Below are 26921 nucleotides of genomic sequence, written 5' to 3'. Positions count from 1 at the left end.
CCTGAATGAATCCAAACATCAAAGATCTCAGTCATGTGATGTGATGTGATGTGATAATGAGATGCTTCTGTCATCATACCTGTCGAAGGGGCGGGGCTTAGTTTCCTACCTTTGTCCACGTGGCACAAGATACAAACAGCACCACCTGCTGGATAACTGTGAGAAGTACAACTACAAATCTGTGCTCAACCAAATGCAATGGAAACTTGTGTTCAACTCCAAGGCAGATATTTATTTTTCTATTAAGTACATCCTAGTGAATTTATCATCTAGTGTTATTTATTCTACAATGCATTTCATAGAATTACAAATACAGTAAATATATCAAATACAGTACAATAAAATAAATAAAATTAATTCAATCCCCTCGTCAATGACTGGGTCATTCAGGGTTCGTACACCTTTGTACTGCTACATTTCCATAGATTTCTCACAACTTGAGGAACATTTTAATCAGATTCCTTCTCTGACATGTCTGTTTATACAGGAAATAGAAACAGAGAAATCCTTGTCAAGAGTTACCAGCTAAATTAACCAAAATTCAACCTCCTGGCTGCTGCTCAACACATTGTGGGACATGTTGGGCTGCAAAGATCCATCAGAAATCATACAAAAAAGTAGATTTGACTCAAACTTTTAAAAAACAATTACATAACTCAATGATTGATATATCAATATTTTATTGTCATGAAAAAAATATTATTTATTTGAGACCCAATGAAGTTTTACACACAAACACCAGCACCGCCAGACGTCTCCCTCAGGTGATACAGCAGCACTTGGTTTGGAAAAACCAGTTTCACTGATGGAACGAAGTCGTTGCTCAAATTTCTGCTTCATCAAACCAAATCTTAGCTGGATGTTTCAGGCTTAGCCAGAACCTGGTGGTGTTTGGGTCTCCATGGTTACTAATGTGGGGCTGGTCTCGGCCACGTTGACGGAACTGAACTCTAGTTAAAGTTAACTAGATGTGACTTATTGTACATGGTGGCTGGTTCAAGTTTGTTAAATGCAAACTGAATTTTTGCATTTTCATTTTGACCTAAATTATTGAAGCATGGGTTGAAAATAAAAAAAAGGTTACGCATTTGCAATTTGGTTTCGTCTTTTGTGGGCTTCCATACAGCTGCCATGTACTCTTAAAATCAAAGTAATAGAAACTCTGAAGGGCGGCATGGTGGAGCAGTGGTCCTCACCGTGGCCCCCCAGCAAGAAGGTTGTGGGTGGAGCCCCGGCTGCAGCACCGGGTCTTTCTGGGTGAGTCTCCATGTTCTCCCTGTTCCTGCTGGGTTCTCTCTGGTACTCCAGCTTCCTCCACAGTCCAAAGACATCAAGAGGGGACCAGGTTAATCCAGACTCTAAATTGACCGTAGGCGTGGCTGGGAGAGCCAATGGTTGTCTGTCTCTGTGTGTTGGCCCTGCCATGGACTGGTGACCTGTCCAGGGGGAAGGCTGCTGGGATAGGCTCCACCCCCACCACCCTGAACAGGAGAAGAGGGAGAACATGGAGGGATGGATGGAACTCTAAAGGGTTTCTTAGCTCCTGAAACATCAGGTCTTCATGCCATTCACCTTCCCACAACTTTTCAACATTGTTTAAGAAGCAACTTTCATATTGTGGGCTGTCTTTCTCGTGAATGATGCCTCTATAGTTGAGTCATGGCACGGAACTCTGAACAAATTCAGTGTAGAGAATTTATCTGGACCATACAGACACGCAAATTTGTTTAACAGAAACACAACATCCTCACAATATTTGACACTTCTGGTAAAGTACCGTACCAGATACAATAAACAGTGTTTTTCATTGATTGTACAGTTTCCAGGTAGAAAATAACAATTTGTATTGCAAATCCTCAGAGGTGAATTGAATGGATAAAAGACAATGGAGGCAACAAGAAAATCAAAATAGAAAATGGCACTTAAATTTGGCACAAGATACAAAAAGAAAAAAAAACTTCTGAAAATGTAACTAACTCACAATGAGTGACAGCCGGTGCAGTTTAGTGCTTCAGCTGTTGGTTCCATGTAAGAATGTGAGGCTAGCGTGTGTATGAGTGTGTGTTTGTGCGCGTCCATCACTGCGGGAAGTGGCGAGTGAGCTTTTAAACATTTTACGATCTCCGTAAACCTGAGAATCTGCAAAGTTTATAATATCATCCTCAAAAAGATCTCTTTCCTGATGAAGCAAAGAAATAAATATCATCCCTTGAAAATGTTTCACACAGACAGAAAAGAACATTTCAACGTTGTGCTGGATTTGACAAAACAGTTGTTAAAGATAAAAACACCCAAACAGAAAGGTGGCCATGCAGGTTTCCAGAGAAGCAGGCTGAGTGTCAGAATGGTTCTTCTATTCAAAAATAATACATGATGGCTCCGCCCCCTCAAGGCATCCCCACCCCCTCACTACGGCGCCATCTGAACTTTTATTAAAACTACGTGAAAATGTCGTTTGTGTTCTGTGCTCGTTTGTGTGCTTCAGTTGATGTGGAGGAACTCTGGAACACCACTAAGGTAGTTGCAGGAGAACGATCAGGTACAGCCGACACATTCGAAGGGAAAAAAGCAGCAATATTTCTGTGTCAACATGGCGCTCGTTGAGACCACCACACATGTGAGGCTTCACAGTGTGACAGAAACCTGGAGCGCCCATGGAAACATATTCAGGCCACAAGATATAACTGAACTCAAACAGAGAGTCTTTTTTCTCTGCTAACAACAATATTGGCCACTCCAGGACTCCGTAGATGTGCTGTGGAGAGGCAGGTGGAGAGCTCCTGGCTGAAGAGGAAAAGAAATCCTGCTCTTCTCACGTTTGTTGTCATCACCTCCACCTGGAAGGTCATGTGATCTGTGCTGTCTTTTTGTGAGTGTAAGAAGGATGAACATAAACTCAGGTTTTCACCAGAGGGGGGAGTCACGGACCCATGGAGGCTCGTACAATTCCATTGGGCTTTTCCTCATATTGGGATTATGAGTAACTCAGTCTAGTTCATCCAGGATGACATCACGTGAAAATCATCTCATCTGTCGGCAGATTCCTTCCTCCCTCCTCTGCACATCCGTCCATTTTCAGATTTGTGTTTTTATCCATTTCTTAATTTGTCTTCTGTACATTTTGACGATTAAAATCAACCTCTGGTCTGTTTCTAATGGACTCATTTTTTTTTCTAGAAAATCCATAAGAAAACCTGAACAACCAACAACCCAACAACAGGCTTGTAAATAAAAAAAACTGTTAGAAATCATTGACATTTATATCTTAAAATAAAATCATTTATCGTCAAATGTTTACCCACACGCATTGATACAAATAAACAGGCCGAACCAGCACCGACTTCAAAAAAAGTGGGACTCAATGGGTTTTGGTTGGAGGGGGGATGGGAGAGTGGGGGGGCTGGGGGCACTGGCTACAGAGACACCAGACGTTTCTGATTAACTGCTACCTCGATCCTGGCCTGTCACATAGTGTGAGTGTGTCACAGTAGTCATAGGCACGTGTGTGTGCGTGTGTGTGTGTGTGTGTGTGTGTGTGTGGTTGTGTGTGGTTGTTGGAAGCTCCGCTAGCTAATCAGCTTCACTCCATATCTCGTCCATCTTCTCCCATAGCTTCATGGCCTGGGGGGGGGTTGTGTCTTCTCCACCACCCCCACTCTCCTCCCTCCCTCTCCCGTTTTCCTGGCCCTCCATCACGGATCCTGCAGCAGCCCCTCCCACTGGATGGGCTGTGAGAAGACCTCCCTCTCCAGCCACATCTCGTAGCTGTAGTGGAAGTCCTCGGGCAGCTCCACGCGCTGTCCAAGAACGCTCTGCAGGCAGTTGTCCACAGGCGTGAAGTCCCCGTTCTTGTTCTTGTCGTAACGGCGGCTGTTGAACTTCTCGATGCTCTCCCGCAGGGCGCACTCCTCCGCCTGGAAGTCCCAAGGTCGTGCGTCGATATCTGGAGGAATATTTTTATATAAATGGTCAGTTCTCTCCCTCCTATTTTGCTTCTTCCCATCCCTCCCTCTAACACTCATGGTGGCAGATCACTTGCTCTCCTGCGAGGGATGGTGACCCTGAAAAGTCCCCTTTTCCTTGTTCCTATGGTAACAACATCCTGACTCCAGTGGGGGGTGGGAGTTTTGGATTTCACACAACAATATAACCAAATCCACACAAGCGCTCAACACCCATCCCCAGATTAGTATTTCTTGATGTGAAAGGTCGCTACAGTCTCTGCTGGGACTCATTATCTCCATGGCAACCTTGTTACTGAAGATCTGTCAGATTATCCCTGAAGCAACCAAAGCTGCCACCTCCGATCAGCAGATTCTCCACCGGGAAGCCGAGTTCTAACAAACATGAGCTACACTTTAATGTCCAGACCGCCAGCATAGTGTGATGATGTCACAGTGACCTTCCAGATATGTTACCATCCATCCATCCATCCATCCATCCCTCGATTCCCCCCATGTTCTCCCTCTTCTCCTGTTCAGGGTGGTGGGGGTGGAGCCTATCCCAGCAGCCTTCCCCCTGGACAGGTCACCAGTCCATGGCAGGACCAACACATAGAGACAGACAACCATTGGCTCTCCCAACCACGCCTACGGTCAATTTAGAGTCTGGATTAACCTGGTCCCTCTTGATGTCTTTGGACTGTGGAGGAAGCTGGAGTACCAGAGAGAACCCAGCAGGAACAGGGAGAACATGGAGACTCACCCAGAAAGACCCCGTGCTGCAGCCGGGGCTCCACCCACAACCTTCTTGATGGGGGGCCACAGTGAGGACCACTGCTCCACCGGGCTGCCCATAAAATGTTGCGCAGTCATCATTTTATCTGATTAGATGCGTGAGCTTTTGTTAGAATCGGTGTATGAATTCTGCCCACAGCTGTCACAGCCGCTGATGCACGAGCATCAACAGACGTGTAATCTGTGGTAAGATGAAGTGACTCATTGAGTCTGGGATGAACACATCGCTCAGCTTTACCGTTTCCGTAGGCCCAGTCGTCATTGAGGCGGTGGCGGACCTTCTGGTAGATGGCCGACATGGTCTTCATGTTGCTCTTCCTCCACTGGCGGCCCAGGTACTTGGTCTGGATCTTCAGCAGCTTGAGGACGTAGAGCTGCATCATGGCCTGCTTCACCTTCAGGGCCCTCTTCAGGATGGGGGCCGACTTGAAGACCACCAGCATCTGAGAGGAGGATGAAAACCATTTGCTCTGACGTTTCTCTCCAGGTTTTCTCCAGCGCTCTTAGCGACAGGAAGCCTGATGCGTTTATGTGTTTGGAGCCGTGACTGCTGCTCAGCGCTCGCAACAGGACACGTGTGTGGATCAGGTTTTATTTTGAGATTTACCCAAACTACAGTCTGTGCCTTCACATGAATTTACTTTGTGAGCTTTCCTACACCAAGAGTGACGTTTGGATTGAAATGTATTTCACCTGTTATATCATGTATATTTCTAAGTGGATTTGATCAAGATCCATGCGTGCATGTGTGTGTGTATGTGTGTGTGTGTGTGTTCCAGTCAAAGCAGAACAGCTCACCATGGTCCTGGAGTGTTTCCACTTTGTCAGCTTGTTCAGGATCCTCAGCAGGTTGATGCACGAGAACAAGTTTCTCCAACAGAACTGGTTGTTGTCTCCTGCTTCCTGAACACACACACACAAACACACACACACACACACACGCACACACACACACACACACGCACACACACGCACATACCAGGATCACGTTAGGAATGCGGTCTTCCCTGTCCCTCATCCAGCGAGGCTTCACCGAGCGTTTGGACTCACCAGGCTCTCTGCTGTCAGCTCAGGCATCTCATGGACCACACAGTGGGGGAAGTCCAGCACACAGATGCTGCACGAGGTGCATCACGTTAGTCACTCATTCATAAATTCATTCATACATTCATAGCTTAGCTTTAGCAGGACACATAACTGAGTGGTAGCATATAATTAAGACACAACAAAAAGAGAACCCAGCTCCCTCCTGTCACTTTAACACCCTCCAATCGTAACCTCCCTGCTACGACATCAGCGCCACCTCCTGGAATCTGTATATTTATGTTCTGTAGGAGAATATCGCACAATTACCAGGTGTGGACCTCAAATTTCTTATTATAAAAATATCAGCTCTAAAATAGCTGTAATTTCAACTTCTGATACTTAACACAGAAACAAGACAAAAAAAATCAGCCTGATTTAATGGAATAACTTCAGTAAGAGCACCTTCCTCAGGCAGTCAGACATGTTTGCGTCCCTGCTGAGGTTCTAGAGCGGGAAGAATACCTGTTTTTGGCACTGATATAAGACATGATGTTCTGGTTGAAGAACTTGAGGATGAGCGGGATACAGTTGGCGAACACCAGGTGCTGCGAGACGATCTCGAACTGCGGGCGAGAGGAAGCAACCGTGGGACGAATGAGGATACAGGTGTGGTTCTTAGATTTAAATCTTCTCACATGATTTTGATGTGAAGCAAACAAATCATGGAAAGCAAAATCTCTTGAAAGAACAGAGGGGGAAAGATAATCCTGTTGCTGTTCATCATGTATCATTGATGAGTTTCCTGTGAGGACAAAAGGTCAACAACAACCAGGGGGGGATTTTGATCTCAGTGACGCAGCGAAACAAATCCACCTCATCCAAGAAGCTTTACTAAGATTAAAAAACAGGAGCAAGAAGCTTAGATATGAGTACGTGAACCGCTTCATGTTCTATAATTCCTTTATGAAGATTACTGAGGATTGTTATATCATACTTGTGCTTGCAGACAGATTTTACAACACAGTGCTTGTGTCAGTCAAAAAATATGAACCTCCTCTGAGGACAGTCTCTCTCTCTAGCAGCAGAGGGCGCCACCACTACAAGAGTAAAGAGCAGCCAATTAAAAAGGGTGAAGGAATGTACTTTCCTAGCAACCGATCAGGCTCCTGTGCTGAAATCCTCCAATGAGAAAAGAGAAAGCAAAAATATGACACTGGGAAATATTTGCTGTTAACATGAACTGGCCTCCAGTTGACGCGGGAGAGTGAGGAGAGGAGGCAGAGGAGGAGGAGGAAGAGCAGGAGGAAGGAGGTAAGGGCACGTTTGGCCACGTAATCAGGTGGAGCACGGCGGAGGTGGCATGGGGGAGGTGCGCTGCTGCTGGTGCTAGCAGGCAGATGGAGAAATGGATGAAAAAGAGGTCAAAGGAGAGGATGAGGGTAAAGGGAGGTTGAGTGGGAGGAGGAGTGAAGGTGTGTGTGAGTGTATGTGTGTGTGTGTGTGTGTGTGAGAGAGAGACAGAGAGAGAGAGAGAGAGAGAGAGAGAGACAGAGAGAGAGACCTGATAGATGTGGTTGAGTTTGAAGTGTTTAAGGAGGAGCAGGAGCAGAGCAGAAATGGCCTTGACGATGATTTCTTTGTGGCGGTTCACGTCAATGCCCAGCTTCATGCTCTGAAGGACTGTGATTCTGAAGGGGAGACACAGACACACACACACACACACACACACACACACACACACACACACACACACACACACACACACACCATCCTTGACGTCTGCAATAATACAGCTTTATCTCAATAGGAGAGAAACATCAGGCTCAATGTTAAAACAGACAGAATGTTCCCTCTCCTCTGACAGCAAATAAATATTGGGAGCAGTGCTTCATCTCAGGTATCGCCGGCTCCAACTGGCAAATGACAAACAACTAATCTCACACCCAGCTGTCCAAATTTCAGCCGTAAAGATGACGGAGCGGATTCTGTCCTCAGCCCGTGCAGACTCAAGGTCATGCTGAGGACCAAAAACCAATACGTATATTTTTAAAAGAAGCCAAGACAAAAATAATAAAAAAACATGAGATTTGTTTCTCAGTGCTGCACAGGAATAGACAGCAAGTATCTGGAGCTCCTCCATCCCTCCTCTCTTTAGCTACCGCATCTGTTTTCAACCCACAATGCACTGCGTTTGGGTCGTCTCCTCCTATATTGGGTCGTATATGACATCGGATTATCTTCTCCTGAAAATCTAAGACATTCCATCATTTCATTCATTGAATCCTGTCCTAAACTCTCCCAGCAAACAGGAGGGTCTAATCTTCAGCTGCCTGGCTCCCTGGGAAAAGGACCCGCAGCCTGCAGACTTCGCACCGCACTCACGGCATCTCCTCAGGCAGCACATCAGCCAGGATGTTGATGGAGTCTGTTTTGGCTTTGGAGGTCGGGGCAGCGGCCAGCAGCAGCTTCAGGAGGGCGATCTGACACAAAGCACAATGTCAGGCAGTTGCTGGCTTCATATCAGATTCTTTCTGCAACGCAAACAGGATTTACAGGAAAGAAAACAACAAATATTCCTTGAGTTCTCAAGACAGCTGGTCCGCGCTGATGCACCGGCACATCTGCAAAGCCTCCTGCTGATACAAGTTTAGCTTCCATCTGAATCTGGTTTAGCCTGTTTACACACTTTAAACCATGTAAGTTGACCTTTGGGAATAAACTTCTCCATTAAGAACGTCACCATTTGATGCTATCAGACATGTGTGCCATTTTGTAATAATTCGCTGTAAAATCTTCAGTTTAGGCACAAATCGTGTTTTGTGAGGCTGCCCTGACGTTGACTTTAGCCGACCAAAGGTTCATCCTCAAAGTGAGCATCGGTGCCGCATCTGAATTAAGTCCCTCAAGCTATTGAGCGATGTCACATTCATAAGACAAAAGCTTTCTGAATTCTCAATTCATGAACGTTTGAAGAAACTCTGTCAAGACATTCCTGAGAAATTCACACTGCAGGCAACGCGTCCTTGAGCTTTGACTGCTCAATGCTGATATCATCGCTGTTTCCTTGTGAACGGCGCTCGCAAATCTGAGTGATTTTCCTTGGTGAGATATTTCTGTTTAAAGACATCAACAAAGATGGAGAGCTACTCACCACGTACTGGGAGAGGTTGGGAAGCATCCCCAGGTACAGCATCTCTGCCGGGGTCTCCTCCACCTCCTCCTCACCCTGTACGACACATCACACATCATACACACACCTGAACGCACTCTTTGGGAGAGTCAGGGTTGAAATGTGGAAGGCGGAAGGACGGACCAAGGTCATCGGACACTGTTGTAGCTCCTCCTCCCTTTTCATCTGGACTTCTGCAATGGACACATATTTGTGCTGGAAGAGAGAAAGAATAACAGGACATAAATTACAGAACAAAGAGGTGTTGGGAGAAGACTTAATCCGTAGAGCGGCGTGACGCCTGCAGCGGTGACCCTCAGGGTTAGTCGGGCCTTTCAGACTGGGGATATCGATTTCTACCAGGGATGCTAATGTCAGGTGATTCACGAGCGAGGGAATATTGATCAGCAGAGACTCCGATCATAACGAATGAAGATGTACATCAGTGACTGATTTCGCCTCTCACCTGTTTGAGAGTCTTGACGCTCTCGTGGATGGGCCTGGGGAGTCCCACCAGGGTCTCCGTGTCACTACAAAACAATCAGCATCACCAGCAATCAGACTGCAGGAGCCGGATGTGGATTCACTGCGACTGTTAGTGCAACCAGCAGCATCAGAGGAGGATTTCTTTCCAGCGAGATACCTACTTGCCCAGAGTGAAGCCGATGAACTTGTTCCTGCTGGTCTCTAGGAAGTGCTCGATATCTTTCTCCCTGCAGACGCACAGACATTGGGATATATCACTTTCACCTGCTGCAACAATCAGGGTCTGAACAAAGGAAGCATTTACATGTGCGCACCCACCCACCCACACACACACACACACACACACACACACTATCCAATCGCATCAGTCACACTGCTGCTGCGAGGGGTTCAGAGCCTCCTACTGATCAGCTCCTCATCAGCCCTGTGTTACTGATTCAAGCCCACGACGACACACACACATTCAGACTCTTAACTAAAGGAAAGACATGAATGAATATGTAATAAATGCAGTGCAATAACATGTTTGTGTCCTTTCTCAGATACATATTTCATGCCCCGGCAGCAGCAGCAGCAGGACCCTGGAGACAGATGGGGAGCATATTGCTAGATGGCAGCGAGAGGAAACTGAGAGTGATTTTTATATCTATTTTTTGTTTAATATCTCATATGGTGGCAGAGAATTAGGGTGAGAGAGTGACACCAGCTGCCAGCCAAATGTGGCTGTGGGTGGGAAGTTATTTCTTCTCTAGTGGTTGAAATGGCAGGCGGCCAACCATCATTTGGAGTGCTCAGTAAAACAATCTGTGAAGGGATCATTTTTAGAAGCTTAAGTAAAAGTGCCCCATATTGCTTTTCACTGGTCTCACTGTTTTTAATGCTGCTCTCGTGTATTTGAGTGTTCAGATTGTGTTCAGATTGAAGCGAGGCAGAATATAAACTGTTCGAAACACGTTCTGAACTCCTGACCTTGACAAAAAAAAAAACTGCAAAATTTGAAGAAATTGCCTCAAGGTGTGTTAACAATAATGGGACGGATATCAAATACATATCTGGTGATAATGACCTCGACCTTTGACCTTCAAAACATTTTCAGTTCATCCTTTCTCCCCGGTGGACCGAGGGATTCCTGAGATGTTGCAGGAACCTGAGAAGGTAACGCCTCCAGCTGTCGCCAGCATTGAGATGCTAAAAAACTCTGATGGAGAAACTGTGCCAACCTGACTTTCGGGGCCCAGGGAAGGCCCTTAGGGAAGTTGACCCTCTCCGTCGGGGGTCTCAGAGGAGGTGGCGGTGGTGGAGGCTGGATGATGACATCCCGGTCTAAGGGATCCACCTCACCCTCAATGCCACTGTCTGTGTCCTCGGGGTCCTCCTCCTCATCCCGCGCGTCATCGTTCTTGAAGGGGTCCCGCTCGTTATACGTGTCCAGGCTGTCCTGTTTGACCAGGGGCTGGGGGGGGGGGGGTGTTAACACACACTGAGCATTAATAAATAATAAAACACACCCCATATTTCATAATTAACTGCAGTAAGTTCCTGCTAGCAGAATGATTGGAACAAATCCACTTAAAAGCCACTGATATCTCACACTTATAGCGAGGCACTGCCGATCGTCTGCTCGCGTCATCGTCAGTTATTTTCCTGAGTTGGTTGAACTCAGCTAAAGTCTGTGAATAACACAAGCTGAAGAAGACTTCACGTTTTGTTCTTCAGCATAAAACCATATTAATAATATCATATTTGGGCAATTTTAAGCTTCTCTTAAGCATCTTAAAGATGCTAACAGTTGCTAACAAGTGGCTAAATGAGACAACAGAAGTTGTGAAGGACGTTAGAGGTCAAAACGCCAAAGTGAGAGGAAGTGCAGAGCGAGTTGTGGTGCGTCCACGATGTAATTAACCTAACATTTGTCTCATAAACCGTAACTTGATACAGAGCTTTTTTACAGCAATGACACGTAGCGTTGCTAGCTTCCTGGTTGGCCTGCAAAAATACATCATCGCTGCAGCACGATGTAAAAAAAATAACGTCCAAACGTCTCAATCACGATGATTAAGGACTAAAATGTGTGAATGTGGACAGGCTCAAAGTTCGAGCATGAATGCGGTTTACATTTAGCTCCACGGCAATGGACTCATTGCTGGTCACACAACCATAACTGTCATTTTTATCCATCCATCCATCCATTTTCTTCCGCTTATCCTGTTAAGGGTCGCGTGGGGTGGCGCCTATCTGGCCCTGGACAGGTCACCAGTCCATGGCAGGGCCAACACATAGAGACAGACAACCATTGGCTCTCCCAGCCACGCCTACGGTCAATTTAGAGTCTGGATTAACCTGGTCCCTCTTGATGTACCGGAGTACCGGAGAGAACCCACACAGGCACAGGGAGAACATGCAAACACAGAAAGAATGTTCCGTGCCCGAGCCCGGGCTCGAACCCGGAACCTTCTTGCTGTGAGGCAACAGTGCTCACCACTGTACCACCGTGCCGCCCCTAGCGAAAAAACAAATGAGAACATTTCTCAAAACGTCAAAATATGCTTAAAACCAATCCCCGTTTAAAAAAACTCTGAAAAGAGCAGGTAAGAAACAATGTGACACCTTTACAAGGTTCCACAGCAAACCCAAGCAACAAGTGGGAGGGAACTTACCGTACATGTGCACTCACAAAAGATTCAGACATTGTAACTGCAAGCAAAGCTTAATAAGTCTTTGCACTGAGCTATGACCTATTAACAACTAGGGTCTTATATAAGTGTGAAACAGACATACACACGGTGTTTCAGTTCAGTCCAATGAATGACTGGGGGTGGGGGGTAGGGGGCAAGAGTGCAAGCATCAGGCATGAGTCAGCGTTCTGGATATTAATCGAGCTAGTGCGTTGATGTATGGGGCCAGTGGTAGTACTAATGCTGTACTAGCTGAGGAGTGTAGAGAGTGTATGGTGTGAAGAAGGACGAGAGGGAGGAGGTGAAACTGTGTCGGGAGCCATTCTCTATGGAGAAGCCATTCTCTGCTGTGTGGGAGGTTCAGCTAGTGTTTTTCTACCAGGGTTAGGGGGCAACTGTGTTCAATGGCATCCATTCAGAAGTCAACCCATGTAGAAAATAATAAAAACATCTCAAATTGCTGCCTGGATGAATGCATTTTAAAGGAACAAGCCAACTCTTTGAGGGATACGCTCATATTCCATCCACGTCAAAAACAGACAAGAAGATGGCCTCTGCTAGTTGACTTAGCGCATTAAATGTTAGCGGATGAGAAGTGTTAGCGCACCTCAAAAGTCATGAAATAGAAGAGGATCTTGATCTGATGAAACGTGATTCTTCTCATCCTTTGAGATGACTTTCTTTTTGCCTGACTCTTGGGAGGAAGGCAAATAAGTGTAAGTCCCAAATAGTCTGCGTGCTCCTTTAATGACGTTGACCCCTAGTCCAGAGTCTACGGTGTGAGGTGATACTGGAGGCCAAACGTGGTAGCAATGTGATGAAAAACTACAGGGGAGATGCTACTACTGTTGATGCCTGACGTGACCGTCTTCATGGGACAGTGAATAGCGACCAGTCCAGCGCCGATGACAACAGCCAGCAAGTCAGCCCTGGCTCTTAAAGCCCAACAATATACTGAGCAGGCCGCAGTGGGAAAGGGGGGAGGAGGTGAGCGAAGTAGAGAAGAGGAGGGCCAGAAGGAGGTGTTAATGGATGGTGAGGAAGCAGAATTAGATTAAAAGTGGCTAAAGAAACATAAAATATGGAGAGAACGAAAGTGCAAAGAGGAGAACGTAAGAGAGGAGCAGCAAAATTATCATCATGGGAGTTAGAAAAGTCAAAGAAAGTGTGAAAAGAAGATGAGCAGAATAGAAGAGAGGAATGAGGGATGTAAGAGGAGGGTTCCACCAAAACTGTTTCTGAGCCTTTTCTTTCACCACTTTTTATCCGCAGGCTCAAGATAAAAATGATTCATGTGAAGTACAATTCAATTTATTACCCCAAACTAATTTTCAAATAAAATTGCAAGCGGATTGGTGCATCCCTGGATGAGGTTGAGGAGGAGAAGAGCAGAAGGGATTAAGGGAAGAGAGAGAGAGGTGTGTGCAAAAAGACAAGCTCAATGCAGAGGGAAAATGCAGCAGATTAAAAAAAGAGGAGGGAATTTGTGGGTAAAGACCTGCTTCTTGGGAAAGGGACTGTCTCCTTCCAAGCTATCAACAAAGGCACTCTGTGGGGACACAAGGAAGAGGGGCAATGAGAACCAGAGGGCAGTTAGGGCTGGGATTCCCGGAGCTGTCCCAGCACCAAGATCACCTGACCTAGTACAACAGGGAAATGATGATGTTGGCACAGCCGGCAAACTTGTAGGGTGAATATTCTACAGGGTGGTTTAACTGGAATGAAAATAAAGAGAATCAGTATAAAAATGTAGCATTAAGAAGTGTATGATCTCAGTTAGCGCTCATGATGCTGCGTTAGTGTCACGGTTAGGTTTAATGTACCAAACACACTTCTGCCTGGTGAGAGTTTAACAGCCTGATGTGAAACCTGGCAGTGTGTAAACGTGCACCGGGAGTGTTTGTTGATCTATCGCTCTCTCGTTGCTAACTGCATGTGCGATGTCAAGTGTTAGCGCCACAATGCTAATATGCTCTGGTGTCTATACCCTGCGACTGCGCCGGCCTCTCTTCTGCTGCTGCTGTTGCTCGATGAGCTCCATGGCGGAGGCCGGTGGCGAGGCTGCTCTCATGGCCCGGACCACCTTAATACTGTCCTCGGGCAACGGGGGCAAGTTCAGACGCTCACGGCCCCGCACCTTCATCTCCTGGAGCTCCTCAAACCCCCCCAAGGTGAACTGGAGAATGGAGACAGAGGACAGCAATTTAAAGGCAAACAGCAGATAAATACCTTTCACCCCTGATCTACTTTGCCAACCTTTCCGTACTAACCAGGATGGTCTTCCAGAGCAGCAGCAGTACTTTCTTCATGGGGAAATGTGGAGCATTCATACTGCAGAACTTAGTCACCATGGTGAAGAGGAGCAGGGCAAAGGGCTCGCCATTGTACAGAGGTGCCCCTGGGGTGACAGTGTGAGAAGTGAGTCAATCTGAGCTCCCAGTGTCCAAAGAGGTACCTCAGGGATCAGTTCTCGGTCCTCTCTTTGTTACTATTTATACGAATGATATCGTCTCTTCCTTGAATGGTTGTGAAGCACAGCAGACTGCTGATGATACTATAATGTACTGTGTTGCTGTACAGTCTACCGGAACCTACAGCTTCCCTTTGACACTGTAAAAAGCACAATTAACCAAATTCAAGCTATTTTCCAGAGCCGACCCTCTCACTGGCACTGTGTCAATGGTTTTACACACACAATACAAACACTAACCGAGCTCATTCTTAAAGGCCTCTCTGGCTGCTCTCCATTCTGGTCCGTCGTCCTCTGTTTGAACTCGAATGGTCTCCACCATCAGGTACATGATGCTCAGCAGGACTCTGAAACAAATGCACAAAGAATTAAGCCACGCTAAGTAATAATGAAAGGTAAGTGCAGGAAGCAGAGGGAAATAATTTCCTGATAATGAGATTAAGTTCAGCTCTAATATGAGAATCAAGCGCTTTGTTCATTCAATAAAGCCTCTCACTTTATTCAAAACTAGATTTTTTTTTTCCATTTTGCAGCAGCATTAGGTGCACATCTACTCCTCTAGTCTGTAATTATGTGAAATTGTTGATGAGGGGGATGCACAAACAGAACTGTGTGTGTGTGTGTGTGTGTGTGTGGGGGGGGGGGGCAGCTGCTCAGCCTGTTCAAAAATCAATTCCATTCAGTGTAAGCAGTGATTTACAATGAATATGAGGCAGACTGATGAAAAATACAATTAAATGTTGCAGATGAGGTGTATTTGTGTGTGTGTGTGGTTACGTAAGAATGAGAAACACTGAGTTCAACTTCGAAATGGCAACAACACAAATGAAAGATTCTGCATAAAATATGGAAACTAAACAACTTAAACATGAAAACAGGCACTTCTCTGGGTCTCACTGGACCAACTGTGAGAACTCACCTGAGCTCGGTGCTGTCTGCCAGAGAGATGGCTGGTTTCCTGACCGCACTGCTGCACGCCTGGCTGTTACTGCAGACACACAACCCCTGATGTGGTTTTTTTGGGCTTGTTTTGACAAAGACGAGCTAATCTTTGCATAATTCCATTGAAAGTGAACATATTTATGACCAGGACACAATATCAAGATCATAAAAAACAAAGATTTCACACACATTGAGTCATTTTGAATCCAAAAGTTTTTTCCCCCGTTTTTAATTTGCCAGCCATGACCTGCCAAACATCATGTGGCTTGCTTGCACTGCTCTGTTGTGCAGCGCGGTTAGCAGTCGTAGCGCCGCGATGCCTCTGAGCAGCTTATGTAACAACAAGCAAGGGCTGGAACCCAGCTGAGGCTGTAACTGGCAGCATCCACGCTGACTTCAAGGATCCGATGGAGCATTGTGTCTTCTGCAGACATTTTTAAGAGCTCATCACAAAAAGTGTTTTGTTTTAGTCGCTGACTGAGACATGAACCCTAAAAACACCCATTGAAGTTGTGCTTTTCCAACAAATTAGTTAAACTAAAAGAAATCCCTGGGAACAAAAACTTCAAAATTCTCCAAACAATTAATTCCAGTGGGTTTTTCTTTGCAAGTATAGAGATGCTGCCCCTTAGCAGGCTTCAGTACACTGGCCAATCAGAAACGAGTGCCATGTCATCCTGCCACCTGTATGCTCAGTAATCAAATCCACATGGCCGGCTCTTTCTGCATTCTGGAGTCACAAAGAAGCGATGCAGGAGGGAAAAACATCTTTGTGAGCGAAAGCCTCCTTTTTGTGAGTACTTGAAAGGCAAAATTAGCTTTTTGTGTGAGATGACATTTCAAAGAGTCATAAGCTACAGCGGCTAATTCCACACTGAGGCTGAAGTGAGGAGCTGCCAGGACTGTCATGCAAAGCGAGTCGAGGGGAGTTGAAGATGAGAAGCACAGAGTTATGAATTCGTGTTATTGAGAGAGGTGCTGCACGCCCGTCCTGGAAACTCACCGTCCTGCCTGTTCCAACTGTCTCTCTGCTCCAAAAGACGATGCAGGCTTCTGCAGAGCTTGATGACTTGTTATCGAACACTTTCTTCAGACGAGGAGTCTGACAGACTTTTGTTCTGCTCGCAGGTAAAGCTGACTATATGATGACTCTTTGATATTTCAGTAAGCTGACAACCATCAGGTTTCCCTGCTGCCTGAAAATACCGTCAGACAAGCAGCAAGATGTTCTTTTATCTATATTGAGTTATATTTTTAGCCCGTATTAAAGCAGCTCTCGTTTCCTGCCACTATGAACACATCAGAAGCAGCACGTCTGTGGTCTTAGGCTGGGATTGTCGTTGATATGACAGTGAAGTGTTTCTGATGTGCTCAGTGATTTCTACTCACTCGATCTCCATGCTGAGCAGCTCCAGCAGGGCCGTGAAGATGCCCATGTCATAGAGCAGAAAGACGTTGTGTCTGGACCAGTGGAGCACATCCACCTCCGTGTCACACTCATCAAACACTCCTGGTGGAGAGAGAGTGTGTGTGGGGGAGGAGGGAGAGGTGACAGTTGACGACTGTCTGTTCACACACATTCCAGTGTTTAACATCGATTATATGTGCAGGTAATTGTTGGAAAGATGCTGGAGCTGCTCACCCTGAGCCAGGTAGAGGATGGCCCGAGCCACCTTCAGCCTCTTGTCCCTGTCCGTCACCTCCAGCGCGTCCAGCAGCCTCATCACATACGCCCTCTGCTCATCCACCGTCAGCTCAATCCACCTCCTGCCTCGAGCTGCAGGACGGACACCAGTCCAAGGTCACTTTCACAAGCACTCCCAGCTTCCTCTGCTTCAGCCCCTACAGCCTCGTACACGATGTATCAGGGCTGCACAATCACTCTAAATTAATATGAGCGGCTGCAATTCACAGGAAGATGAAATACTTGTTAAAGGCTAAATGTGGTGCTGCCTGTGCATCGCCTCCTGCAGAGTGAAGAAACATCTTGACCAAGGAAATCACATCATCAACTTTTTTTTTCAAAGAAGTAACAGCAATAATATAAAATGATCATCTCCTCTATCATAAATTATCATCACGATTAAATATTTAGCAAAACTGTGTAGCCACTGTTTATCCATGTCCATTATTTTGGTCATAATTCGGTGTAGAGATAAATGTCTGATGCACGCCAGCTCCTACTTATGTGTTGGTGACAAAAACAGGATGTTTAGATGTGTTTTTCAGAGTTTTATTTACTGCTTTATTTCATGTAGGAATAAAACATGAGTGGTTATTTGAACTGCATCGCTGTAGATTGAGCACTGCAGTGTCCATCACCATCGCCATCATCATCGCCATCATCAATGGCGCTCAGATATTCTACTCATGACTTTCTTTGTCTCGTTCTCTCAAGCCAAGAAAGAGAAAGTACAGCCAAGACTTGAAATTTTCATGATACTCGCATGGATTTATCCACACTGTCAGAACACAAGGCAACCACAGAACCAGCGGCTAACAACACACGCGCGCACGCACACACACACACACACACACACACACACACACACACACACACACACACACACTAATGAAAACATGCTAAGAGGCAGCAGCTCGGTGCTCATCTCATTTAATCCTGCTATTCATTACCATTCAGCATGGAGAGGAGGTGACAGAGAAAGAGGGAGGATGGAGCTCACCTCCCTCTCTTGGACGAGCTAGTGTGTGCGCCATGATGACTTGAGAGCATCATGGCGCACACACTAGCTCACCTCCCTCTCTTGGGCGAGCTAGTGTGTGCGCCATGATGACTTGAGCGCATCATGGCGCACACACTAGCTCACCTCCCTCTCTTGGGCGAGCTAGTGTGTACGCCATGATGACTTGAGCGCATCATGGCGCACACACTAGCTCACCTCCCTCTCTTGGGCGAGCTAGTGTGTACGCCATGATGACTTGAGCGCATCATGGCGCACACACTAGCTCACCTCCGTCTCTTGGGCGAGCTAGTGTGTACGCCATGATGACTTGAGCGCATCATGGCGCACACACTAGCTCACCTCCCTCTCTTGGGCGAGCTAGTGTGTACGCCATGATGACTTGAGCGCATCATGGCGCACACACTAGCTCACCTCCGTCTCTTGGGCGAGCTAGTGTGTACGCCATGATGACTTGAGCGCATCATGGCGCACACACTAGCTCACCTCCCTCTCTTGGGCGAGCTAGTGTGTACGCCATGATGCATCATGGCATCCTAAACATCTGAAAGCACCAAATCAAGCATAAATTGTGATTTTTTGGGGGTAATTTCGCAAACATTTACAGCAAAACATAGAATAAAAACACAACGTGCTCAATATATTTTAATTCAAATTATGATTTACCACAACACTGAATCAAAGGAACACCAACTTTTTGAGAAATATACTTGTCATTCTCCCCAGAGTCGGACAAGAAGACGGATCCTCTCCTCTGTGTGCATCAGGGAGACCCACAAGGACTAGCTGGCCGCTAGTTAGCTTAGCATAATGAATGGCAGTGTATGGGAAGTGTTAGCATATATCAGTCAAAGTCATCAAAATCCACTTTTCTCTTCCTTGCCTGCATTAATAAACTTGAGTTGAGCTTTAGACGTGCAAAGGTTCAAAAACTCAGATTCACGGATGAATTAAAGTCCTGACGCATCTGCTGGGTTCAGGCAGCGCCTCAAACTCCAACTGTGCCCAACAATCCTACGTTTGCTGACAACTAGGAGAGCGGCTTTGTGAGAGAGGATGATTTCCTTCGGGCGAGCACCGATCTCAAACTTTTGTCTGACTGCTTTTGACTGATTTATGTTCACACTTCCAAACCACCACCGTTCACTCACGCTAAGCTAACTAGCCCTCAGTCTGTGCTGCACACACACACAGGAGAGAAGGGATCCGTCCTCTTGTCTGGCTCTGGCAAAAATGAGAATCCCTCCAAAAGAAATCATTTTGTTCCTCTGGCCTCTGTATTCTCATCATTTGTGGAAAAGTCACTTGATTCTAACCTGCTCAAAATGTCGGTATCTTGCAAGATCAAAAGTTGAGCTCTGCAGGTCTGTCTGGACCCCCTTCAACCGAAAACCACTGTGAGAGGGCTCCTCCTTGCCTTGATAGACAGGCTCCTTCAGCCAGTCAGCGTACAAAACATGTGAAGAACAATAACAACGCCTTTTCTTCGGAGAAACTCTGCGAGTGCATCCTCCTGCTCTTAATCAGTCCCTGTTTTTCAGTCCATTTCTGCATTTCCAGATGTGTCTGCTCTACGAACTCGACACTACCACTTGAGAGACGACGTTTTCTACTGCTTTGTTTCACCAGCGGTGTCATCAACCATTTAGGAGCAACAAAAGCGTAGTTAGAGCGCAGCCCTGTTTGGATCTCCTACTTTCTCGATTCTCACAGTGGTCCAGATGTATCTGCAGGGCTCAAGTCGTGGGCTCACCAGATACGGAGGGTCCCGCCAGGTTGACCTGCTCAGCAAACATTAATCACATGGTTAGGATGGGCCCTCCCGTGTACGTCTTGGGGATATTCATTCTTTGAACAGCTTAAAAAGAGCAGAGCTTTGATGTGCCTGCTCTCTCTCGTCTCGCGCCAGTCGGCTTAAAAACCACAGCGGCTCCAGCTTGTGTCACACTTCAAAAGTGAGAAAACGGCACTGAACTGAGTTGAGTTGCTAGATTTGATGTGACGCTTAGAAATGCTGCTGAAAACGAATTCATGCGATCACGCGCGCCCTCACATTTACTCACGCAGCCTCCCTGGAGACATGTAGAGTCTTTATCATGTGCACTGAGTAGCAAAGATGTTTAGTTAACCTTTCACTTATCAGGCACACGCAGGGACTCTCAGAGAAGGACTCCCTGTTTGTCAGCGAGTTGTCAAGGTCACTGCCATTGAAAACAACAACAAAAGCGCTGCAGCCTGCTGGGCTGGAGCTGATATTGAGTGGCAAAGCAACACCTTGGCTGGTGAGTATTTGTGGCTGCGTTTATTTATACAGAAAGAAGCGATGAGTGTCCTGCATGTAAGCTCAGTGTTCACACAGTGGCGCAGTACCATGGCTTTTGAAGTCTTCCTCAAAGTAGTCTCTGTTGAGCGCAAACTCAGGCTCCTCCGTGTAGCTGTAGAGCTCTGGGGATAGAACAGAAATCAATAGAAATCAGAGAGAGAATCACACTCTACTGCAGGTACTTGAGAGCAAGACGGCCAGCGTGTATCTCATGTTTCTTCCACGGGATAAAGATTCTTCCACTGCTGAGCCCCTCCTCTGGCCGTCACTAGAAAGCTCTTTGGGTTTGCCGATGTGGCTGGAAGAGAGAGCTGAAACAACCTGTGACAGACAGCAGCCTAAAACTCTGATCAACTCTTGTTGTGTTGCGTTGTCTGATATCATGTCTGTGCTGATGTGCGAGCTCTGAGATAAAACCGTGCTGGAGAGGAGATGGTGTCAGACGAGCGACTGCTCCTCCACCATTTATGCATCTATTAGCATTTAAACTGCACAAGCTGCAGGTCACATGTGTGCTGTGTCACACTGTTCCAGCTAAGCACACTGTTATTGTTTAGCGTTAGTCACAACATGAGTCATGCAGCATGTGTAGAAATCCTGGTAGGAACTTCCAGATGGGTGTCAGTGTGGGGGTGTGTTTGCAATCTCAGTCGCTATCCAGAATCTTCACTGTCATCTCACTGTCCTCTGTCGCTATCCAGAATCTTCACTGTCATCTCACTGTCCTCTGTCGCTATCCAGAATCTTCACTGTCATCTCACTGTCATCTAAGTCGCTATCCAGAATCTTCACTGTCATCTCACTGTCCTCTCAGTCGCTATCCAGAATCTTCACTGCCATCTCACTGTCCTCTCAGTCGCTATCCAGAATCTTCACTGTCATCTCACTGTCATCTAAGTAGCTATCCAGAATCTTCACTGTCATCTCACTGTCCTCTCAGTCGCTATCCAGAATCTTCACTGCCATCTCACTGTCCTCTCAGTCGCTATCCAGAATCTTCACTGTCATCTCACTGTCATCTAAGTTGCTATCCAGAATCTTCACTGTCATCTCACTGTCCTCTCAGTCGCTATCCAGAATCTTCACTGTCATCTCACTGTCATCTAAGTAGCTATCCAGAATCTTCACTGCCATCTCACTGTCATCTAAGTAGCTATCCAGAATCTTCACTGCCATCTCACTGTCATCTAAGTAGCTATCCAGAATCTTCACTGCCATCTCAAAAGTTATTCAGAATCCTGCCTCTCATCTCAGTCTGTCATCTCAGCCACCTCTGACCCCTCAGCGCTTCCTCAAGTCATCATCAATGCACACAACCGAATTGATGTCAACTGGTTTCAGGCCGCTGCCTTTCATCCTTACAACTGAATGTCCGAAGAAATGAATCGGAGCATAAATGATTAACCAGGTTTATAAAATGTAGCGTCAGTTAAAAGCATACATCCATTATTCAAGCATCATTTTGTGGTTCTTATTTCGTCAATACAAGAACAAACGTGAGGTTTGTGCAGGTTCACCAGATCAGTCGTACCTGACAGCTCGGCTGTAAGAGCGTCTGTGTCTCCGTATTCAAACTCCAAGTTGGGAGACTCCATGGAGCTCTGTGGGAAGACACACACACACACACACACACACACACACACACGAGGATGCTTAGTAGTGTGACACTCCACACATTTCTTGACACCCACATAGAGAGGAAAAACCCAAACATTGGCTCTTTACATTTTTCAACACCTCCTACATGACACCCCTGCAACACACACACCCACACACACACACACCCACACCCACACACACACACCCACACCCACACACACGCACACCCCCCCCCACACACACACACACACCCCCCCACACACACGCAGTGTTGATAAGTCATTTGCGTTTTTCCTCTCAGGTCTTCTTACAGCAGGTGCGAGTCTGTCACCGTCCTCCTTTAAGAGTTGAGAGGTGCTGACAAACGAATCCGTCCTCGTATTCCTGTGGTGTCTTAAACCGCTCCATGACTGAGGAGCAGGGCGAGCAGAGGGCACGCGGGTCAACACGGACCCTGTTCCAGAGCAGATTAGTGGCTCTATCCCGTCGAGGGTCTCTCGACTCCAACTTTAGTCCCACCCTGTGATTAGCACGTGCTCGTGACACACACTCCCAGTTCCCACTCGCAGGTTGTTGTGCGTGGAGCTTGTTTACAGGAATCACCACCGGCGTGTTAGCATGCTAACGACAGAGCCACGAGTGTGTCCGCTCCCTCGCCTTCTTTTAACACACGATCACACAGAAGAGAGCGAGACAAGCAGAGGGTCTCTGCCTGGGAAACTACTTCCTCCCTGCGTATGAGCACGCCATCCACACCTGCAGCAGCAGCAGCCATGTGCATGAGCGCCAACGGCCAGCACCTGGTGTGGTCGTAACAGGAGCAGTTCAGGTTTTTCATCTCTCGGTTTACTGTTTGGGCGGAACGACGTGTTTAACCCTGTGAAAACCGCCTCAGGCCAGGACGGTAAATAAGGATGTGCTTATCCTGGTTACACAGAGCTGAGAGCTGCCGTGTCACAGCCGCGTTCTATAAATACCTGCAGCCGCCAAGTCAGCGGGAACTGTCACACAGGACGTCACATGACGACACAGATGAGGAGAGAAGTGCCACCTCCCCTTCTTCTCTTGTCCCCTGAAACCAGTTTTGGAAATTTCTCTGAAAACACTTTAGCTTCTATTTCTGAGCCTTCGACTTTGTGCCACGAAGTCAGAAAGTGACAGAAAGAACTGAAATGAGCAGCAGCCCATGTGACCATCAACAGCTCGTTTGCTTAAGTCTGGTTGCTGGGAAGATCCCAGCTGAATGTGACGCGAATGTCCCCCGGGACCCTTTCAGTGGTCAAAGGTCAAGGTCGCAGTTCCCAGGTCAAGGTCACCGTTACCTCCCATAAACGCCATATCTTAGGAGGTAGATTTCTTCAGATGTGGCACAAACGTCCACCAGGACTCCATGATGGACTGAAAAGATGGTGGTGGCGGTGCAGTATTTTCTTGCTTCAACCTTCAAAAAACACCAAAACATTTACATCCACGGCATCGACAACTACATGGATCACGTCCTCAGAATCTCTAACTCCTCTTTAAATTTTTACCACATCTGGAGATTCGTTCGATCTGAAAATGTCGACGTACAGATGTGCGACATTAGAATCAAGACACTTGAGACGCTGGAGCAGAAAATAACATTTCTGTTTAAAACAGCGACTCATCAATGTTCAGTTTCCAATTAATTATTCAGAGAAGCAGCGTTGGGTGGGTAGCCCACCGTCCCCCCTCTCCCTGAAACTGCTCCTGAGATGTGTCTTTAATCCCTGGCGGCATCATCGCTCTGCCCCCCCCCCCCACATCCATCTCTCTCTCAGCCCCCCCGCATCAGCTGATAATGAAAGCCGCCCTCGCTCCAAAACTGGCACAGCCCCTGTGCATAAACGCTCTGCACCTCATCAGCGTGCAAACACTGGGCACGCTGTCAAGGCGGACCACCCCCACTCCTCCCAACATACGCCGCTTAGCCGACACACACCTGCTCCACCCACCACGTTCAGAACCATGGATGAACCAGGTGACGTGGGCCTGCCAGCCAGGCAGGGTTCTGGCTTCACCTGATTCATTCAATCTGTCAACTAAAACCTGGAGATGAAGAATAAAAACCCCAGAAAGACAGAGAATCTTCAGATTACAATTCAGAGGTTCAAACCAGCAACATTCTGAAATAAAGAGTCTTGATTGTGGAACTGATAGTTGGAGAATTTCCTTATAAGTTGCTGTTTTTTTTTTGTTGAGCTTTAAAATACCTGTAAGTTTAACATAAAAGAAGATCAGAAAGTGCTGTTAAGCCACCTGAACAAAACCACATTCTCTCAAATGCAAAGACGTGAACTTGTTACAGAAAGTGTTTCCTTCAAATGGAGACCGAGGTGAACGACTCACTGCTGGCCACCAACCCTTCAACAGAGCACCTTTGTTTTGGTTGTGGAAATGTATCTGCTTTTCTTTTCTTACAGTGATAAACAACACTTTGTTTATTTTATCCTAAATTTAAATAAAATGTAAAGGTATGGTGTCATCGCAGCAAAGTGACACAGAAAACCACAACGGAGGACCCAGCAGCTCCCGCTCCTCTCAGCAGGTGGCTGTTCTCCACCAGAAGAAGCAAAGCTGTGGGGAAATACAGCCGGAAAAAGTTAGCTAGTTAGTTAATTAGTTAGTTAGCTAGCTAGTTAGTTAGTAAGCTAGTTAGTTAGTAAGCTAGTTAGTAATATCTGCTGGGGAAATTCAGGCCCCCTGCCACACTCTGCGCAGCTGCTATACAGACATCCAGACACAAATCTAGAGGTGTTATAAGAATTCCAAGCTTTGTGTGTGTGTGTGTGTGTGTGTGTGTGTGTGTGTGTGTGTGTGTGTGTGTGTTGGGAGGGGAATGCATCACAGCCCTTAACAAGCTCTGATGTTCTATCTGATAGAAGTAAAGACACATCCCACAGTAGCAGAGGTGAAGTGTAAAAAATGAATCAGCGGTCAGTAACAAACGAGATGCCTCGAAGGACAAACTCCACACATGTGAGTTCATGTCCCTCTTCAAGAAGTGGATGATCGTAGATCCCCGACAGCAGCCACCTGCCTCCCCCCGGGCTGAGCACCGCTGCAGGATTACTGCCGGCCGGTCGGCCGGCCGGCCGACTGCCTTCCTGACGGGGTTATTTATAGGAACCGGGTGCCAAAATAACATCTCCCGCCCGCCTGTCTGCATGCTTCCCAGCCAAGACAGCGACCCACTGCATGGAGAGGACATTCAGCTGGAGAAAGCTCCCCGGTAACAAAACACACACACACACACACACACACACACACACACACACACACACACACACACACACACGCACACGCGCGCACACGCACACGCACACACACGTCCAGTGCGCTCCTGAACCATTTACTGAAGCAGCCGACTGTACCCAAACGCCTCTCGGATTTACCTCCGACTCCTTCTGCTGATCCTTGAACACATCTTTCCCTCTCGGTCTCTGCCTGTCGCCGTTATCGTTAAGGTTATTAATGAAAGGTACCTCCATGTCGTCCGCCTGCATCTTTCCCGGCCGCTCTAGCTCACTTCCTCCGCCGGGGATAGAGCATGCCGGTCCGGTGGAGGGCTGAGACTGCACCGCACCAGCCAGCCAGCCAGGAGAAGCAGCGACTCTGGAGCACAAGTTGAAGCTCTCCTCCTCCTCCTCCTCCTCCTCCTCCTCCTCTTCCTCCTCCTCCTGTAGGTTTGATTCGCCGTCCCTGCCCACCCCGAGAGGGCGGGGTTACCAGCTGACGTGAAAGTGAAATGTATTTGGTGTCAAACAGAGTCACTACACAAATATCAATGATATCACACAAAAATATGAATTAATCGGTTTGATTTTGATTATTCCAGCTGCAAAGTTGTGTTGTTGTTGTTTTTAATCAAACATCGTCACTGGGTAGGGGAGAACAGGGTAAGGTGAGCCACCATTCCAGTCCAGTTCCAGAGTTGACCACCACATCTCTGCATCTGCAACAATAGTTTCTTCATGCACTCAGGATGTGGTGTGTAAGAAAGCACAAACAATGGATCTACTTGGTTTGTGGTGGCACCTGGAGCCAAATGAGCCACCACTAGGAGGCCAAATCACACACGTTCGACACTTTGGAGAAAATTTTTAAATTTTATTGAGGTCCTAAATTTAACAAGGCCATAAAATTCACTTGTGGTTAAACTCAAATGTTTGTTTCCACTTGTCAAAAATGCCTGGATCTCCTTTTTCCCCAGTAAATTTTAATGTCACGATTGTGTTTCGAGTACAGACAGTCAGGTACAGCGTCGATGTGTTTTTAGATACTGTTTGTAAAAAAATTGTTTCTCACGGTTGCTCAGCGCCACGTTTATGCTTAATGTGACCACACTTGATCTGCAGTTTACTCGTACTTAGATTAGCACGTAATAATCTACCAAACACCTCTACTTTATCGAAGAGGCGAGACTGAGACTTTTAAAAACATGATGCCGAGTGATCACATGGTCACTCGTTTATTGTTACCTAGAAACAGGGGGCGGGCTTATACACCCACGGGCCTGACTAGCCCCGTTCTCCCCTATTTACATGCGGCATAATATAATATAAAATAATAAAACATAATATAATATAATGTCTCAATGAATGGAGGGAAAGAGAAATAAAGTCGAGGTAGAATTATGACTCAATCTTTAGGCAAATATAAGACAGAAGAGAACGCTGCTTCAATGCAGGGCTGCCCAAAGTAGGGCTTGGGGGCCAAATTCGTCCCACTGAGGTTTAAATTGGTCCACCGGATTGAAAAAATGAGAAGTC

General features: G+C 46.7%; 1 protein-coding gene across 4 annotated transcripts; it reads right to left on the bottom strand.

Annotated features, from left to right (window-relative positions):
- Nucleotides 1–136: 136 nt before the first annotated feature.
- Nucleotides 137–25780, bottom strand: strip2 (striatin interacting protein 2). 4 transcript variants are annotated; one of them, XM_086201241.1, is made up of 22 exons: nucleotides 25545–25780; nucleotides 22061–22130; nucleotides 20577–20651; nucleotides 17147–17281; nucleotides 16894–17014; nucleotides 15482–15550; nucleotides 14803–14909; nucleotides 14363–14490; nucleotides 14080–14268; nucleotides 13591–13641; nucleotides 10638–10870; nucleotides 9579–9644; nucleotides 9398–9461; nucleotides 9076–9147; nucleotides 8914–8988; nucleotides 8145–8242; nucleotides 7324–7450; nucleotides 6285–6385; nucleotides 5787–5853; nucleotides 5535–5639; nucleotides 4975–5179; nucleotides 137–3943 (listed from the first exon to the last, which is right to left on the bottom strand). In XM_086201241.1, the coding sequence occupies exons 1-22, from the start codon at nucleotides 25653–25655 to the stop codon at nucleotides 3693–3695; spliced, it is 2520 nt and encodes an 839-aa protein (XP_086057367.1). In that variant the 5' UTR covers nucleotides 25656–25780; the 3' UTR covers nucleotides 137–3692. The 4 variants fall into 4 exon arrangements, with proteins under 4 accessions (XP_086057367.1, XP_086057369.1, XP_086057370.1 ...); XM_086201243.1 differs by having other exon boundaries at nucleotides 25635–25780; XM_086201244.1 differs by lacking the exon at nucleotides 25545–25780 and adding an exon at nucleotides 22440–23851.
- Between the last annotated feature and the right edge of the window lie 1141 nt (nucleotides 25781–26921).

This window comes from Aulostomus chinensis, chromosome 4 (assembly GCF_037954235.1).
Source record: "Aulostomus chinensis isolate RoL2024-O1b breed Wild chromosome 4, RoL_Achi_v1.0, whole genome shotgun sequence".
Lineage (NCBI taxonomy): Eukaryota > Metazoa > Chordata > Actinopteri > Syngnathiformes > Aulostomidae > Aulostomus > Aulostomus chinensis.
This window is presented reverse-complemented; position numbering and strand designations above follow the sequence as displayed.